General features: G+C 42.3%; 2 protein-coding genes across 2 annotated transcripts; one reads left to right on the top strand and one right to left on the bottom strand.

The window, feature by feature from the left end:
• Nucleotides 1–1248: 1248 nt before the first annotated feature.
• On the bottom strand, nt 1249–6875 carry hhex (hematopoietically expressed homeobox). Its single transcript, XM_079492504.1, has 4 exons — nt 5990–6875; nt 2913–3091; nt 2624–2674; nt 1249–2379 (listed from the first exon to the last, which is right to left on the bottom strand). The coding sequence occupies exons 1-4, from the start codon at nt 6504–6506 to the stop codon at nt 2119–2121; spliced, it is 1008 nt and encodes a 335-aa protein (XP_079348630.1). The 5' UTR covers nt 6507–6875; the 3' UTR covers nt 1249–2118.
• A 4489-nt stretch (nt 6876–11364) lies between these two features.
• Nucleotides 11365–19115, top strand: LOC306914789 (fumarate hydratase, mitochondrial-like). Its single transcript, XM_079491988.1, has 10 exons — nt 11365–11523; nt 12291–12422; nt 12541–12651; nt 12842–13018; nt 13750–13932; nt 14424–14589; nt 14723–14926; nt 16501–16628; nt 18130–18283; nt 18526–19115. Exons 1-10 carry the CDS (start codon nt 11413–11415, stop codon nt 18666–18668), a joined length of 1509 nt encoding a protein of 502 aa, XP_079348114.1. The 5' UTR covers nt 11365–11412; the 3' UTR covers nt 18669–19115.
• The last annotated feature ends 14 nt before the right edge of the window (nt 19116–19129 follow it).

Raw genomic sequence — 19129 nt, 5'->3', positions numbered from 1 at the left:
ATAGTCTACACAAGATCTGTCAATCTTAAATAGACAAGGCCTATTTAAAATATAAAGTTACCAAAATAAAACCTAATCAATTCGAGATGCTATGACAGCAGGTCACTGCTTCCTACTTCTATGCCCTCCTCCTGCGACGGACTGACGGTGAGTCAAGGCTGTTGTTGTACTCTGTGTGTGTGTGTGTGTGTGTGTGTGTGTGTGTGTGTGTGTGTGTCGTGACTCGTGTGTGGGTTTACGGCTTATAGTCTACTCACCCAATAATGTAGGCTATTGCTGACATTTGGGGTCAGCTATTGTTTCATATCTAATTTCATATCCATTTGAAGGTTCTGGCAGAAACATTTGGTCATATATTTCCACTTTTCCACGAGTTTCATTGCGTCTCCTCAGTGAGCACTGAGCATATAGGCTACACGCGGTTGGTGCGTGCAGGTAATGAATGACACCTGGCAGGCCCGGCTGAATCCGGCAGTGTTAATTGACTAATATAATGTTTTGTAGGCTATGTTAAATCTAAATCTACAAAGTATCTTGTACCACTTCATCACTTTTCAGCCTACCGGTATATAATTGGTCATAACTAATATTCATTATAAAATACCACATTTCTTTACCCAGTCTGTGGGCAGTTCCGATTCAGAAACCCGTCCACAAGGCACTAGTGACATCATGATGGGGAATTCAAGCTAATAGAAACCGCAGGCTTTCCATTAAAAAGTTGCAATCCGAAAATGGAAGCCATCGTTCTCACGATAATGAAATTCTATAAATATTAAAAATATATAGATAGGCGGGCCTATTGTTTAAAATAAAATCTGTCTAACGATGATATCACTGGTGGACGGGTTTCTGAACTATACCAACAGCCCTTCATATGAGACACAGACCAAGTAGGGAAAAAAATCCATTTTATCATGAACATTAGTGATCGAGGACTAATTATATGAAGATATACGTTAATGACTGACTATCTCAGGGTTTTTTTTTTTAAAGGAAGGCTATTAAAGTATGATATTTGTGGAGTATAGGCCTATACGCCGTCGCTAATAATAATTAAAGTATAGCCTAATATTTGTGAGGAAGCCAGAAACTGCTGCATGCTATATACAGTACTGTAGGCCTACCTCAAGATCGTATTATCTATGCTACAATTAAGTGGGCTAAATACTTTCCAACACTATAAAACACCAAGTAACGGTTAAGACATTGTATTTAATGCATAGTGTTCTCTCATTATCGTCACAGTTTTATTTCACAAACAATTATGCAAATGCATAATTTGAGTACAAACTATATATACAACCTCAGAGGCAACCTAAATCAAGACATTATTTATGTATTTTGTATGTTGCTACTTGCTACATATCACTCCATCCATGCTGCTAAATCAATTAAACGATATATTTATTTTCAATCGCATAAAACGGGCATCACCGAAGAGCCTATAAAAATATCTAGTGCTGGACGGACTACAGTAATTTACAGTGCGTGTCGACGGGGGAAAAGTAAAACACATATAACAACAGACACAAAATACAGTATGTACAAAATACTAAACATATTGTTTAGACTATAGCGACAGCCCATAGGACGATAGAAAACAATAGCAGGACATTGACTCATGCTGCCTCATGCATGGCTATTCATTTTATAGGCCTACAGTGAATAAAAAGTATATAGCTTACATAACAGACAGACAAACAAACAAACAAACAAACAAAACGTCAGTAGAATTAACGAGCGAGTTCAGTGTTTTAAAATATTGTCCTCCTCCTCCTCCTTTTCCAAAGCGCTACAGCACCCGCTTCGAATGTATGTACGAACCCATAATCAGTATGTCTATGATGTTCTTATCAAGACCAAGACATATACCTCTTAAGGCTCTTAAAAGGTCCAAAATTACACTTGTAATTTCGTTGTCAGTTTATTAATTTCAACGGTCGGCGGCAGTGGGTTATTTTGGTTATGTAAATGTAAACAACGGAGCCAGATAGAACGTGTTTCAGAAAAGGCCTACACAGTAGGCTAAAACCCGTTAGTGGTCATTAAGTCCCGGTGTGAGTGCGTCCACTGTCTCCAACGATGGATATAAAGCCATTCAATATAAATGTCATCTCAAAACTGTGGATTGAGCTGAAACTCGTCGTTCTCCTCAATGTCCAGTTCTCTGTCCGTTTCGTCGTGTGAAATGTCCGAGTCCATGTCTCTGTGGGACAGCGGGGAGGAGGAGTGCAGAGAGCGGCTTTGGGACATGTCAGAGACCGACACCTGGTGCCTCTTATCCGGACCATGATGTGGGTCTGACGCCTCCTCGCCTTTACTCCTGCTGCCGGCGGAACCTCCGTCGTCCTCCGCCTCCTTCTTACCTGGATTCTCCTGCAGATCGAGACATAAATATTATGTTTAATTTACTGTCCTACTTCAGCACCGATGAGGAGGACAGTTCCAAAACCATGTATAGCGACTATACGTTACGCACAATGCGCAATACACAATACGCAATACGCAATACGCACAATACGCAATAAATATTGGCGTTTCCATTGTTAGCAGGTGAATTCCAAAAATACAAAATAACAATCATACAATTGCCCCTTTTGTGTTCCAATCTTTTCCTCACCTGTTTTAGTCTTCGCCACTTGGCTCTTCGATTTTGGAACCACGTTTTAACCTACAGGAGAAAACAGAAATAGTGTGTGAGCGTTTTTATTGTCCGATTTCAGTCTCAATATGAGCCTCTTAAACTCCACGTGTTGTTCAGCTAGTACGCAATAGCCCTGCCCAATAGAAGGACGTGCAATTCCTTCGTGATTTTAAGAAAGTTGCGTGCTTTTTTCCCCTCAAAATATATCACACCATGCAAACATGATGCATACATCATTATATTTTCCAAATGAACTGAAGCTCACCTGTCTCTCGCTTAGTTGTAACATCTTGGCCAGCCGTTTTCTTTCGGGCGGTGAAAGGTACTTCTGCGTCTCGAACTTCTTCTCCAGCTCAATGGTCTGGTCGTTGGAGAAACGAACTTGACCACCTTTTCTTTTGTGTAAAGGCCGCTGCATGAATGGAGTCCACAGGAGTGGTTTTCCTTTGGTAAAAAAAAAAAGAAAGGAAAATATTAAATATAGGTAGGAGTGGTTTTCCTTTGGTAAAAAAAGGAAAGAAAAATATTAAATATAGGTATGCTATAACTAGGCTATAAATATCAATTAGCGCCATATGGGCCTTATAGACAGCAATCATCACAAATTAACACATTTCCTTCACTTCTATATGCGTGGGTAGTTTGTTTAATTTGTTTAATTATTAACAGAGAGACAACCAAATCAGATTACTGCCATCGTTAGCCCATATAGGCCTATTCGTTATTACAAATGAATAACATGAATCTGCCTGGCTGATGGATAAGGCTTTGTAATAATAGCAAAGCCAAAACAAATCAAAGAATGTGTTCTCCTTTTGCCCGTTTCCTTTCCTGTTAATGGCTCTAAAGAAAACAATAATAATGAGTGTGACAGCCTTGGCGTGCTGCGTGCATGCGATGCTTTTAAGGAAGGTCGTGACAGAGTGAAAACTATGGGCAAATATCCGCTCATGTGCTTCCTGCATCTGTGGCCTGATTATAGCCGATGATGGCCTTCACTTAAACACAAGTAAGTTCCCTCTTCTCCACCACAAGCGGTTACCGTTTAAAGGGGTTGTTCACCCCCCAAAATGACCTTTTTTTGTCACGTTCCTGATCGAATATATAGGTTATATATTCGATTAATTGAAGTTAATAGGAGGCCAAGGCAAAAAAAGCTTTAAAAAGTATAAACTCCAAAACAACTCGTGTCAACATAACTGAAAGGATTGCAGTTTTATTGATGTTTTAAAATATATTATTAAGCTTGGCCTCCTTGCTGTCTTTGCATCAGGACTGCGAAGATAGAAGAAACGCAATTAGGACCAAAGAAATACCCCATCGATAAGTTCACAAAGGCAGGCTTTTAGAATAATGTCGTATTACGCGTAGACATATATGCTATTCGATGCATGGTGTCGCTTGTCAAAAATAACAGTTCTTTTCGGCATAGATAACCTCGTGGAGTGTAAAATATAAAGCATTGGGCTATAGCAATAATGTGACCAACATTTCAGAATTCCTGCAGATGTTATGTTACCTTTTTCTCAAGCACATCAAAGATTTTTAATTGACCAAATGTTATATTATTCCAGGCCGCCCTGGCCTGAATTAATAGGAAACGATCGTCATTGGGCCTTTACAGACTTATTAAAAAGCCTAAACACACCAAATAACCTGCATGGAGCGGCTTGGAGCCATGGAATATAGATTATACGCCTGACTTCATCTTTATTTCTCCATTATCTGAGGGAGCATTATCCGTCTTGATGTGCCCGTGCGTTGTCTTGTCTGTGTGTCTTTGGTTTATTTTAATAAAAGAAAGTCAGTCACACATCCTCGGTGGCTGCCCATACCAGTCAGCCAGAGGAAGTGCAACACTATGTGCAAGAACGGATCCCGGGCTATCAGAGGCCGAGTGTTTCCTGAATATGTCTGTATTGAGGATGTCGATAAAATAATCAGCAACGTGCAGCGGCCTCCCGAGGAAGCGGCTGGCCGGGGGTGGCCCGGGTTGGCCCGGGTTGGCCAGGAAAACATTTAACAGCTTCTGAAACCAGATTTACTCCTATCGAGAGGCTCACAGCTTCCTGTATGAACGGAAAAGGGGTCTACTGACTCGTTTCGCTGCTGCAGAACAGAGAACAGTGGGGGAGAGGAGAGAGGGACGGTTCGGTGGACGCGCGCGCGCACAAACACACACACGCGCGCACACACACACACACACACACACACACACACACACACACACACACACACACACACACACACACACACACACACACACACACACACACACACACACACACACACACGCACACACGCACACAGAGCGACAATGCAGCGGTGAAATAACAAGTGATTTAGAGCCTAGTGTGTTTTAGTCACTGTGCAGGCTGAGCTGGTCCTCAGATGTTTCAGAACAATGGGACGCAGGAAGACAAGTCAAGGCTGCCACGGACAAGACTGAATGGACAAGTCTGGTGTTGTTGGAACACAAATGTGTGTCTGTCATAAACGCATGGCCGTATAGCCTATATACAGCGTGACACTATTTCAGTAGTGTCAAGTGTCAATATCCTTTTAAGAACCTATATATATTGAGACTCAGAGAGCCTACTTTTAAAGAAAAAGTAAAACAAAATGCTAATAATTATGCACATATATAGGCATATATATGCGAAGTTCATTCAGTAAGTTCCATTAAAGCTATAGGGGTTGTAAGCATGCACGTGGAGAAAAAAAATACCGTGTTTTTTAATGACAAAAAAAGTCCTCAGTAAGCATTGTAAAGTTTGCATTGTGCAAACATGATGTAGTAACAACAGGGCTCAGACATGCATGACGAAGCAGCACGCACAAAGACAACACAGACAGGGCTTTTCTTCCGCAAATCCGCACGCACCAGTAAAAGGCTGAGAGTGAGAGTCAATCATACTGCAAATATGGCGAAAACAGATAACGATATAATTGTATATATTATGAAAGTATTTCCCCTAAAGATCTGTCAGAGTACAAAGCCATCCCACTATAAACCGCAGCCAACATGAGGCCGCCACAGCAAGGCCAGTCGATATGGTGTCAAGTCAACTGTCAACTTGCTTCACGACTTCACCATTATTTGAAAATTCTGCATGTTGATTATTGATTATAGATCAGGCTATATATGACATTTTACGCAGCACCTGCACGCCTTCGCCGAAGAATGCGCATATACTCGCATAGACAACGCATCGATCGCGCATTTATGGACTGTCAAATTACAAAATGAGGTATACAAAAAGTGTAATTTGCAGGCAGCCCACTCAGAGTTCCAACACACGCGCATGCATGAGGATTCAATTGTGCTATATAGTAACTTACCGAGAGGGTCGTGCCTGAGCAGAGCGTGTGCGTACTCCCCCATGGACCGGTGGTGATGGAACGGGTATATGGAGGTCGCGAAGGCTCCCGCGGAGGCGTAGGTGGCCGTCAAGGCCGCGGCCGCCGCGGCTTGATGGTGGTGGTGGTGGTGGTGCGACAGGGACGGGTGGATGGGCGTGGGTTCGTAGATGTGCGTGCGGTAGGGAGAGGGCGCGATCAGACTGGTGAACGAGGAGTTGGGAGACGGCAGCAGGGTCGGCGTGGTGGTGGGGACCACCGGGAGATGATGATGGTGGTGATGCGTCGTGGAAGAGACGGAGGATGAGGATGAGGAGGTGGGAGAGGGAGAGGAGGAGGAGGACGACGTGGCCGTTGTTGCGCCGTTCCTCCCGAGGATGTCGTCGATGTAGAACGGGGTCGGGTCGCGGTGACTCGGCTGGAGAGGAGTCGGCGCGTAAAAAGGAACGCTCATGGTTGGGGACGCAGCTGAGCCGCTGTGATGGAACTGCTGCTGCATCGTCTTCTTAATTCTGATCAGAAGATGAGGCTATACTTCCAATCCAATGCCACAGAGGATAACTCCTTCGCTTCTCTCTTTCTTTATAGGCTGATGTTTTTAAGGCTTGTTTGTCCACTAACAGTATAGCCTTATTTCAGGAGACCAGTGAAGAACCCTTTGCCAAAAAAACGCCGGTGCTGGTTGAGCATTCTACTACAGGAGGACATATAGGCTATAACTTCCACAGTAAAGACGTCCTCTTCAAGAGCTGCCTTTATATTCTATCCGCATCTATTCGTGACACTTTACCAGAACGGGTATGTGTGTATCGTGAGTGTGTGTGTGTTGTGTGCGTGTATATAGGCAGGCTACCCGCATCGGAGTGGCACTCAGACAGGGTCTATAAAGTGGTGAGCTACAACGGTTTTGGGGCCGTTGCCTCATATCTCTGCTGCATGTGGAGGAGGAGGAGATAACGGGACGGCAGACTTCCTGCAGGTGGCCAGAGGGCCGCTCTGATTGGCTCACGGCTCGACTGGACTCCCACGGTGTGAGGATAATGTTATCAGGCTTTTAATGCCTGGACAGTGCGGCCATGCAAGGCTGTGATCACCATCATTAATGTCTTATAATAATATTACACATGAAGCTAAATTGTTTGACTCTGGAGTTAAAAACGCTGTTTAGCTATATTATTATCCCTGTTATTGTGATTAGCATAATAATAACAAGCTATATTATTAAGCTATTATTTGTATTGTATATTGTATTGTAGGCTATTGTTGTCACGGTTCGAGTCAAGACAGTGAATGAGGACCCAAGTGCAAGATGAGAGGCAGAGGCAGCTCAGTTCAAATGAAGGTTTTTATTTCACCAAAACCAGAGGAGTAGGCAGTCATCAGTGTCCAGGTACAGGCAAAGGTCAAAACACGGGTAGGCAGTCAGAAGTGAACACAGAACAAGGAGTACAAAGGGAAACACTAAACTGGGAAAACTAGGGGATCTGAAATACATGGCAAACGAGGAGTCAAGGAACAAGGTACTAACACATACTCACAGTGACAATAAATAACGAACCAACGGAGAACTGAAAACACAAGGGTATATAAATAGACAAGGACTAACTAGACACAGGTGAACACAACAGACAAATCAACACAGGGATTGGCTGGGAGACTAACATGACACAGGAGGAGAACACTACACTAATCACAGGGTTAGACAAGGCAGGTAAACATGGGCAACACAGGAAACCAAGAGACACTAGACACTACAAAATAAAACTTAAAAGTACACAAAAGTAAAACCCAAAACAAGGAACATAGGGAAACACATGAGGGTGACAAAACAGGTCACGGATCATGACAATTGTAGGCTATATTGTAGGATATTGTATTGTATTGTATTGTATTGTATTGTATTGTATTGTATTGTATTGTATTGTATTGTATTGTATTGTATTGTATTGGTTGACATTAGTAGACAGTTCTTCTAGGATTGTATAGGCCTACCTGGCAAATAGCCTTAAATAGAATGTGACGTTTATGTTTTTACGCATGCATGGCTACAAATCGTTCTAGGATTTGACTAGTCACACACTAGTGTGAATGTTATCTATAACGATGCAGCTTACAATACAATTAATCACAATGGACACCTGCGCAAACATCTGTAGGTACTAACGGTAGTGTTGAGTGATTAACTCATGATTTGAATGAATGCTGGAGGAGAGGCGCGTCCCCCATCAGTAGCCGGTTAGGTTATCGTGATAATAACACTATAAACTTTAGTCGCTCTAATCTAATGGCTCACTAGTTGGATCATATGCGCACATATCGTTTCCCCAGATTAGTTAAACAGTAACGAATGACTTCTCTGTTTCAATGTTATCAAGCGGCACAAAAACGGGCCCGTTGTCTGATCTCCAATTCAAATGACACTGCATGCATGCATCATGGCACCATGCATGCAAAGTTAAATAGTGTTTAATAGTTCATTGAACATAAGGATCAACGTGGCTACATATTTAGTGAGTTTACAAATGAAATGGATATACCGATATATGGTCAATAATAATAGGCCGAATAGGATAATAATAATAATAATAATAATAATAATAATAATAATAATAATAATAATAATAATAATAATAATAATAATAATAATAATAATGGGCTATTTATCACGTCAATAAGGACCGTTAAATTGATATAGCCTAATTGACCTGCTTATTTCAAAATTAATCTTTTTTAAAATAGCGGATCTACAAGCTCATCACTTCGCATCAAGATCGGCTTTTTTTCGAATATGGTCTTTACTTGACTATAGTAGGCTTATAGGGTTAAAACTTTAACTAATTTGACCCCCTGGCGCCCCATCAAGGAAGGACCACTTTGACTGTTTCGTATAAATGGCCTACCGGTATATCATGCTATCAATGGTTTCAATTAGACCGTCACCTTACCCTTTGAATTCAACGGTTCGATCTCGTGCGTGCGTCTTCAATAGAGGCATCACGCCCCCTAACTGACAACTTTCTAACGATTGTGATTTAGATAAATGGACAGAGAGTAAACAGGGGGATATGATTGAGGAACCTCGAAGACGCATCGCTCAACATCAAAGACAATCACTAAATGGCTAATATTTGAATTGGGACAATCATTGCAGGTCATTGATCCGCCCCGCCCCCCGTGGCGTCAGACTCATGTCCAAAAGCATGTTGATGACTGGACAGAGGAGCCGCTTGGTCACTGTTCTGGCGCCGGATATAGAGGCCTACTCACTCAGAGTCAGCATTCATCATGATCTAAAACAAACAAAAATAACATCTTGTTTTAAAACACCTCTTGGAAATATAGTGCCTTGTTGGCTTGGCTGGGAATTAGGCCTATATCACCCTCCTTGACTATTCGTCCTAAACCATAGGCTATATCTGCATTAGCCTGTGTGATCCAGACCGCTTTAGAAAAAGACGAACGTGGGATCAGTCTCTATGGAATCAGGCTGGATTCCAGGCTATATTGGGCCATTATAGCTTAGCGTATAAGCTATAGGCTTACAACATCTTTTATTTTAATATGAGAACACGAACACGGTCTGTTAGAGATTGGCTTGGCTCATGCTCATTGGACGATATAGCAAATACCCCGGATTTATGCAACTCAGAGAAGAATAAACAAGACATTTGATTTTGGATCAGAACAATCAAGTTGACTACTGAGTAGGCTACTGACAAAATACAAAACCCTGTTTCCTATATATTACCGGGACATCATCATTTAAGGTATTAACACAATATATAAAAAATCAGATTGTGAACCATGTCATGCGGTAATCTGATCGGTAACAGGTACGGTCGCCCCTTTTCCATCTGATTTACAATAGGGCAATACATGGAAATAGTAACCAATATCTCACAAATAATGCTTAAAAAACTGAGTGTGGAATTGTGGTCAGGGGAGGGGATCATAACTTATACGCAATGTTCAGTCCTTTGATGATTATTGCCTCTGTATAGGCCGTGGACATATATCGGTTCACAATAGCATCAGTTTTGTAAAACCTGCCCTTTTAATTACTTCCTGCAGACGGCAAAAACCTTCCTGTCTGGAATACATGACAGAAAATACACAGTAACTCAATGTACTCAATTTCCCTGTCCGCCTGTCTGACTCTGCCAGACCCAGTGCCAGTGAAATGGTCCCAAAGCACAGCAGTAAAACTTGAAAGGTCCATTCTCCTCTGCCAAGGTTGTTGAGTAGAGCTCCCCCTGCTGGGGAAGTTTGTGTCTGTCTGAAATAAGTCTTTACAAAGACTGGATATTTTCTTTGTACCTTGCAGGCAATTATAATCATACGACTATCCAAAAAAAGACACTATCTTTTTTTGTTCAGTAAGGCTGCATTCTAACAGACATTACAACTTAAAAAGCCCTTTTAATATACACTAAAGCTCAAAGATCTCTGATACTAGGCCTATACATAGCCTACATAGTTGCAATGATCCAGCATTTTATGCTGAATGTTAATTCAGGTCTGAGAGTGTGGAAATTGTAGCCTACCAAATGGATTTTTACTGTTTACATATTCATGTAGAAAGCACCATGTGGACAAGACTCCTGCCTGTAGTTGGTTTCTCTTTAATGTAGTATGTCACTACATTAAAGAGAAACCAGTTTAACCAATCCTCAGTTATCTGGCCTGTTTTTTATGGGTTGTTTCCTTATTACTAGCTTGATACTCTTTTCAAAAACGTATAGTCCTCCTACATGACTTAATCAGGATCTGTCTCAGTCAGGACTTAATTACACTAGCTCTCATGGTGGTGGTGTGTGGCCACTAACCCATAACCCACAGCAACACTTTTGTAATATATCATTCACAAACTGTTAGTCAAGTCAAAGAGTTGTAAATGACTTGTTAAATGTTTGATAACATTTATTTGTGCAGTCCATCCATCCATCCATCCATCATCTATCGATCGATCGATCGATCTGTCTGTCTTGACTCTTTACGAAACAAGAGTTCTTTATAATTAGCAAATAACAACAACACAGTGGTTAAGCCAAATCAACAGTGTCAGTAACATAGGGATATATATCATCACTACAGCATCACACTGACTAGACCACAGATTTGTCATTTGTGTGATGTCATTCAGAAGGAAGCTACACACTAGATAAGTGTTTTCATGTGTACTGTAACTTCTCTGCTGAAAATAACTGGTAAATCTGACAGTGATATTATTTCTAAACAGATTATTATTTGTTGCTAGATCTGTTCAGAGCATATGAGTGCTTTTCCCATCAACTGTCGATCGGTGCTGCTTTCAATTATCTCCCCCCACTGTCCGCCCCCTAAAACGGACATTTGGTTGGCTCACACATTGGTTCCGCCCTTTGGATCTGACAGCAGTGTCCGCCATGTATCGCTCTCTGCGCAACGTGCACAGATTAAATTGCAGAGTGCTGGCTCTGCAAAAGCACCTCGCCAACACGAAGCACAGCGCTGGACTCATAACACCCTCCAGAATGGTATGTTTGATGCTTTTTAAAACATGTTAATGAGCTGTTAGCCCGTACGGTGTGACCTTCTTAGCTGTAGCTTAGCCAGTGTAAAATGAATGAAGAATAGTCTCCGTCCTAGCAGGCTAGCAACCTAACTGTTATGTAAAGTGTGCTCGTGCGTTGGGTAATGTCACGACTCACGCATGTTCACGTTTGTAGTTAATTCACTCTAAAGTAAGCAACTGTTTCATATGTGCTCATTAGCTTGTCAGCCAGCCAGTATCTCATTTGCTAACGTTAGCAACCAGAGGTCAAAGTCAGTTTACTTGTCTGTCAATACTGCTAGCTGTTGGATAATACTAGTCAGATAGTATTACTATTAGTTACGCCCCTGGTCAGTACAACTCCATGTTTGATCAGCTTGAATCCCCATTATTAATGCCGGTAGTAGTCTACTACACTGTTAGTAACTAACTACAGGCTGCACCCAGGTACAAACTACCCTGCAATGTTAGCATTGCTGTTTAGATTAAAACCAAATTCCACCAAAAGAACAATAATCCCCATGCTATTGCCTTGACTTCATATATATTGTATTGTATATTGAATATACATATTATATATGTATATTCAGTCATTGATTGTGAACTTCAACAACTCCTAGTTGGGAAGACACCCCAGCAGCCAGAGCTCTGTTTATTTGCCCAGACTGATAAACCACTTCAATTCAGCTTGTGCATTGTTAGGTTATATTTGACTTACTGTTTGTTTGTGTACCTTGTGTGCCTGTACAGGCCAGTTCAGAGTTCAGGATTGAACGCGACACGTTTGGGGAGCTCAAAGTGCCGGTTGACAAGTACTATGGTGCCCAAACAGTCAGATCGACCATGAACTTCAAGATAGGGGGTCCCTCTGAGAGGATGCCAGTAAGTCTCACACAAAGGCCTATTCATTGAATAAATTACTGACTGACTGCCTGCCTGTACCCATCTACATTTAAATCACCCCTTCTCTCTCTCTCTCTCTCTCCTTTCTCTTTCTCAGATCCAGGTCATTAAGGCCTTTGGCGTCCTGAAGAGAGCTGCTGCTGAGGTCAACAAGGACTACGGCCTCGACCCCAAAATCGCTGACGCCATCGTCCAGGCCGCTGACGAGGTCAAGTACACACACACACACACACACACACACACACACACACACACACACACACACACACACACACACACACACACACACACCTTTCCTTACCTGCTTTATCACAAGCAAGAGTGTACATACAGATGAGAGTAGGAACCAGTATTTGACATTTTTATTGAATTTGAATTTTATTGATTTTTTATTTTAGGTAGCAGCTGGGAAGCTGGACGACCATTTCCCTCTGGTGGTGTGGCAGACTGGCTCCGGAACCCAGAGCAATATGAATGTTAATGAGGTGATCAGCAACAGGGCCATCGAGATCATGGGGGGAAAGCTTGGAAGCAAGGACCCTGTTCACCCCAACGATCACGTAAACAAGAGCCAGGTAATGCAGTGTCTGTCTTTATGATTCTGTTAGATTCATACTCTGATCTGGTGACCTCTAAATTCAATATAGTGACTAAATAGCAGAGACAACAGCCTCTAAAAAACCTACATCTACTGCTTTGGAAAACAATCGCATAACCGTCCCAATATGAAGGGCTGCCCTTGAATTGATTCTGCAATGCAGTTAGTCATTAAATCTCAGAACGGTTTCCACCCAGTTTTAGCCGCTACGTTGAATTTAGATCATGTCACCAGACGTATTGGTGGCCTATTTGAGACTAGATTCATACAGTAAGTATGTTTACCAGTTCTTCTGGGAGATGTGGGTGATGCTGTGATGGCATTGTAAATTCAGTTTAGTTTTTTATTTAATTATGGCTTTCCAGAGATCCGGCATTTAACCCATTTTGGGCGGGCACCCCTTTTGGTGTTTCAAGCATTCTGTTATACTTTAGCTATTGAAAAATAGCAGATCTACAAGCTCATAGCGCGCCACCGAGTGGCGCGCTATGAACTTGTAGGTCTGCTATTTTTGAAAAATCGTAAAAATGCGGCACAAATCTTTGAATAGGTATATATTCTTTCAGAGCGAACGTTTTTTTTATTTCGACGTCAGGCCTAAATGGGTTAAATTCAGTTTAGCCTTTATTTAATTCTGTCTTTCCCAAGATCTGGAGGCTATGGAACGCTAAACAAAGTTCTCTCGTGTGTGCATAATTTCCCTTCCAGAGCTCGAATGACACGTTTCCCACTGCCATGCACATCGCTGCGGCCACCGAGGTGCACCATGTCTTGCTGCCAGGCCTGCAGGCTCTCCACGACGCGCTGGCAGCCAAAGCAGAGGAGTTCAAAGATATCATTAAAATCGGCCGCACACACACGCAGGATGCTGTGCCCCTCTCCCTCGGGCAGGTACAGTAATAAATAAATACAATTTCCACAACTTTTGGGTTGGGTCAGGAATCCAACCACATCCTGACTCAGGATGTGGTTGTTGAAAATAGGACATGGAAGTAGAGCTCTTCACAGGTTCAAAATGATGGAGCCGAGCTCAAATAAAGGACCCTTGAAATTTGGTCCAAAAACAAAGGCGGATTCGGACCTTAATTTGACCCATGAGATTCATACCGAGATCCGATTTGTTCCAAGATATTACAGAACCTACCCCCGACTGTTGGGCAATATGTGACAAACATAATGATTACAATTGCTACCAGTACATGCCAGTTAGAGGCAATGTCATAATTGAATCTAGCAGCCAAGTAGTTGTCTACAATAAGAGACGATGAACTGAGTACTGAGGGGAGATTAGCTGCGGCGGGGATAAAAACATCAAACCTGTGGGTTTGTGTTTGGCACGCTGATGCATTCAAACTGTGTTTGTGTGCCTGTCTGGCTTGTAGGAGTTTGGCGGATATGTCCAACAAGTGAAGTACAGTATATTGAGGATAAAGTCAGCCATGCCAAGGGTGTACGAGCTGGCAGCGGGTGGCACTGCCGTTGGCACCGGACTAAACACCCGTATTGGCTTCGCGGAGAAAGTAGCTGATACCGTTGCATCTCTCACGGGTGAGCCAAGATACACACACACCAAGCAGATTAATTATGGAGCATCACAGGAGCAGAGTCACAACAAGAAGTATGTAAAATATGGTTTATATCACAACAAGAGTGTCCTGACTGAACTGTATGTTTTCGGTAGGTCTGCCATTCATTACAGCGCCCAACAAATTTGAGGCCCTGGCAGCTCATGACGCGCTGGTGGAGCTGAGTGGAGCCCTGAACACCGTGGCTGTGAGCATGATGAAAATTGCCAACGATATCCGCTTCCTGGGGTCAGGACCCCGCTCTGGTCTGGGAGAGCTCATACTGCCTGAGAATGAGCCTGGAAGCAGCATCATGCCAGGTCAGCGGGTGAAAGCCAGTGCCAGAGAATGTATAGGCTGTCACGCACCCATGTGATGTCGCACCCTGAAAGTAGCATATCTACAATCTCACAGTGCATTGCATGCAATGCATTGTGATGCTTGTAGAGCTGCTATTTTCTGATTAAGTAGAAATCAGGCTTAAAGGGATATTTCACCGCTGGAAGAAACTGCAGTCACTCAATGTTAATAGTATTTGTAGTAGATAACAGTAGCACAATTTGCACCCTATGGCCAGAAAAATAATGAAGTCTGTGTGTTTGACTAGGGTTTGACTGGATTCCTACAATGCCCATAATGCTTTAGTGCACTTCCCCTCCTTGTGGAGAGGGGGAGGCTGCATGGAGGTGTGACTTTGTAGGAAGGAAGTGAGACCACATTTTCATGACAGATTTTTGGTCATGAACATGGCGTCATGGCGAAAAAAAACATACGAGACACACAAAACCCCCCAGGAAAGTGTTTCTTGTGTCCTAAACATCATTAAAATAAGCTCTGGTTGCAAAAGGGGGGAAGTGGCCGAAGCTTTTCCACATGGCCAAGTCAAATTGTTGATGAAATGCAAACCGAGAAATTGCCACACTAAACCAAAATTACAACATAACTGTATTGAAATAGCCCACTAATCGGCGGGTACCGCATAATATAGCCCGGAAAGATATGGAGAGCTGTACTATTGAAATGAGCTAAACGGTTCTTAGGCCCCATTTACACTGGCAGACAAATCTAGCCTGAATCAGATCTGCGCCACATCAAGATTGAAATCCGATTGGTTTAAATGAGTCACATGACTCATTTAAACAAATCAGATTCCAATCTGGATGTGGCTCAGATCTGATTCAGGCTGGATTTGGCTGCCAGTGTAAATGGGGCCTTAGCTACTGTTTTGTGCCAACAAATAATTCAAGCCAGTAAGCAAAGTCTGGGTGTGTATTACAAAATGGCACTGTCTATAACTAAGAGTAGTTTTGCACACAAAGTAAAGAGACCTGCACACATAACAACTCCCTGCCTATCCTTCTCTCTGGCTTAGTCTATCAGTCTGTCTGTCTGTCTGTCCAGCTGAAAGCCATCGTCCATAGCAACAGCTTCAGGTTTCAACCGTTATTTTTATTTTAGGTCTGGCCTTTTCTTTCTTCACCCTTTGAACTTTGCCGCATGCACACGAAAATGCGCGCACGCACACACACTGAACAGTTTAACAACTTGAGCCGCATATACATCTTCGTACGATGGAAATAGCTGATCTATTCTACAAGCTGCTCACAATGCATCGTGAATACAGCACATTGTGAGCTGTAGAACATTTAAATTACATTATGTCTGCATTTATTTTGTAAATCTTAGTTAATTGTTTTTTCTTGCTTTTTTTTCTTCACTTATAAGTATGCCAGATTGAAAGTGGTTACACATTTACAACTGCAGTCTGTGCATCTTTATAGCTACGTTAACTCGATGTATGTTTATGCATAGGTAAGGTGAACCCCATTAACTGGATGTATGTTTATGCATAGGTAAGGTGAACCCCATTAACTGGATGTATGTTTATGTATAGGTAAGGTGAACCCCACCCAATGTGAGGCGATGACCATGGTAGCAGCTCAAGTAATGGGGAACCATGTGGCGGTCACTATCGGAGGCGCCAACGGACACTTTGAGCTCAACGTGTTTAAGCCCATGATTGTGAGTGTGCATTCTTAATGTGTTCTGTGTGTGTGTGTGTGTGTGTGTGTGTGTGTGTGTGAACTGTTTGTTATTGGCAAATGTATAGGTTTTAGAATACCTAATTATATTATTGGTCTGTTTTCATCATGCTTTAGCTTAAATGTTAGGTATGGGTGTATGCACTGTTGCACACAAGACGTCTGTTGATCGCCACGTCAACCGGGGCAGCCAGCCATAGCTGAGTAGTTAGTGAGCCCGCCTGCCCTGGGCAGCCAGAGGCCCTGGTTGTCCCAGGTTGGATTCCTGTGTGTTTGTTCCTGTATGTGTGTCCCTGAGCAAGACTCTTAATCCCGAATTGCTCCCAGAGCGCTACAGAATGGCTGCTCACTGCTGGTTATAGAATGGTAGATGTAGAGGACAAATTTCATGTATGTGCATTATCTGCATACCGGTGTGTGTGACTGTGTGTGTATGTTGTATATATATATATATATATACACACACACACACACAGTACAGAGACAAAAAACACACTGGGGACTAAATTAATAAAACGTTATTTATTTGATATGTTTTGAACGGGTACCGCACCTGAAGTCAGCGCGCGGTGGTCACATGAAGACTAAATTAACAGCCACAATATTTATGATATTACATTGGGTTTCAAACTTTGCCTACTCACTCATACAAGTGGGCAGTATACTTGTTGAAATGAAGTTCAGCGAGGTTGAGCAAAGCTTTCTTTGGCACTTCTTGGACTTCCAAGATTTTCAGATTAGCCAAAATCACTGCAGATGACACCAATGGCAGTCATGTGTGATTGGTCAGAAAGTCAAGCAGCAGCGAGTATAAAACAATTTAGTCTACAGAGAACGTCCTTAGGTCAGGTGAGCGGAAAGATATATTATTTTTAAGTATGCTGGAGGTCACTGTACGCATGCAGAACACAGTACTGAATATTTCACACTGTGCTTACTGTATCAATATTTTACTTTCCTCTCTGCATTGAATGAATAATGTGATTGTCTCATCGCTGCAGTGCTGTGAGCAATGTTTGTTGCGTTCCATGTCTCGATTCTTCTCTTGTTACTGAGGCTTTGCAGCAAACTGTTTTATGTAACTTCAGATGCATTAAATCATGTTAAAAGGCATTTCTGAGACTGGGGTGCTTTCGAGATTTTAAAAACGTTGGGAACCACTGAGTGTAGAGAAGATGGACATTATTTGAATTATTTTATCATTGCTTTGTATTTACTAAAATTACGTGCCCACATTTCATTGTACCACCACTAAGTCGCCCTGAGGTCAAGCTGAAACAACAGAGCTTCTCAATACGGCACAGTTGAGAAGCAGGAGTTAAACCTGGTGTCAGTGAGGTCAGATGTAGAGTTGCTGGCCGGCTCTATATATGCAGATCTAGTATGTCACATTTCAAACCATGTATGGATATCCAGGGTTTGATCAGGTCAGTGTCGTGATCTTCATATATCTTCTAACGGTGCTTTCTCTCTCTCTGCAGATTAAAAATGTTCTCAACTCGGCACAGTTGCTTGGTGACGCTTCCTTGTCCTTTACTAACAACTGTGTGGTTGGCATCAAGGCGGACACAGTGAGGATAAATCAACTCATGAATGATTCTCTTATGTTGGTCACAGCTCTCAACGAACACATTGGTAGGTACCAAAACTATTAACTGTCCCTATCAGTCTGCACTTATGGACATGCAAACAAATTAACCTGTTATGTAAATTACATGCTTACATACTGTTTGTATGCATAACTAAATAAATGTGCATTCCCCTTTTTCACCACTAGAGGGCTGTCAGACACCACTGTGTTATTAGAATGAGTCTCTCAAAAGCAAGCTCTAAGTTTGTTCAAACTAATCAAATGTATTTCTCTCTGTCTGGTTCAGGTTATGACAAGGCGGCCACCATTGCCAAGACTGCGCATAAGAAGGGCACCACGCTGAAGGCTATGGCTATAGAGCTGGGCTACGTGACAGAGGAGGAGTTTGATCGGTGGGTGAGACCCAGTGACATGCTGGGACCAAAGTAAAGGCCAACAAACCAAACTACTATAAACCATGAACAACGTCCTGGAAAATTGAGGCCATTTCAGACCAGTCACCCATGAAAGTTGGAGGAAATGACCGTATATATGTAAACAAACTTTGGGCCAAGTTTTTTGTTGAAATGCTTTCCTACTATGGGGGTATTCACTACCTGTATTGCCAGATGGGTGGAGTATTAGTTGGCACTGGGAGGACAGTTCACAGATGGTCCCACTGTGCCATCTCAAACAACACCACACATGAAGGTCTGAAAGGAAAAGTACATGAATGGTTCCCTCCCTGTCTTATGTCTTTGTATAAAATGGACACTACTTTTTTGTTGAAAAACATGTCTGGTTTGTACTGGTGAATTCATATTTCATTAAGTACATAACACATTAAACATGAACTCCCCATTTCAATTTTAAATATTTGGGACCCAATTGCAACAATGTGCTTTGGCTGT

This window comes from Electrona antarctica (assembly GCF_951216825.1).
Source record: "Electrona antarctica genome assembly, chromosome: 22".
Taxonomy (NCBI): domain Eukaryota; kingdom Metazoa; phylum Chordata; class Actinopteri; order Myctophiformes; family Myctophidae; genus Electrona; species Electrona antarctica.
This window is presented reverse-complemented; position numbering and strand designations above follow the sequence as displayed.

What these genes read in the sequence shown, in the direction of transcription:
- hhex (XM_079492504.1), bottom strand. Translation starts at nt 6,506, where the DNA reads ATGCAGCAGCAGTTCCATCACAGCGGCTCAGCTGCGTCCCCAACCATG. An exon ending in TACAACTAAGCGAGAGACAG is followed by an intron (nt 2,675 to 2,912) that starts GTGAGCTTCAGT and finishes TTTCTCCTGTAG; the next exon opens with GTTAAAACGTGGTTCCAAAA. An exon ending in AGTGGCGAAGACTAAAACAG is followed by an intron (nt 2,380 to 2,623) that starts GTGAGGAAAAGA and finishes CTCGATCTGCAG; the next exon opens with GAGAATCCAGGTAAGAAGGA.
- LOC306914789 (XM_079491988.1), top strand. Translation starts at nt 11,413, where the DNA reads ATGTATCGCTCTCTGCGCAACGTGCACAGATTAAATTGCAGAGTGCTG. An exon ending in TCGTCCAGGCCGCTGACGAG is followed by an intron (nt 12,652 to 12,841) that starts GTCAAGTACACA and finishes TTTTTATTTTAG; the next exon opens with GTAGCAGCTGGGAAGCTGGA. An exon ending in AGCTCTCAACGAACACATTG is followed by an intron (nt 18,284 to 18,525) that starts GTAGGTACCAAA and finishes TGTCTGGTTCAG; the next exon opens with GTTATGACAAGGCGGCCACC.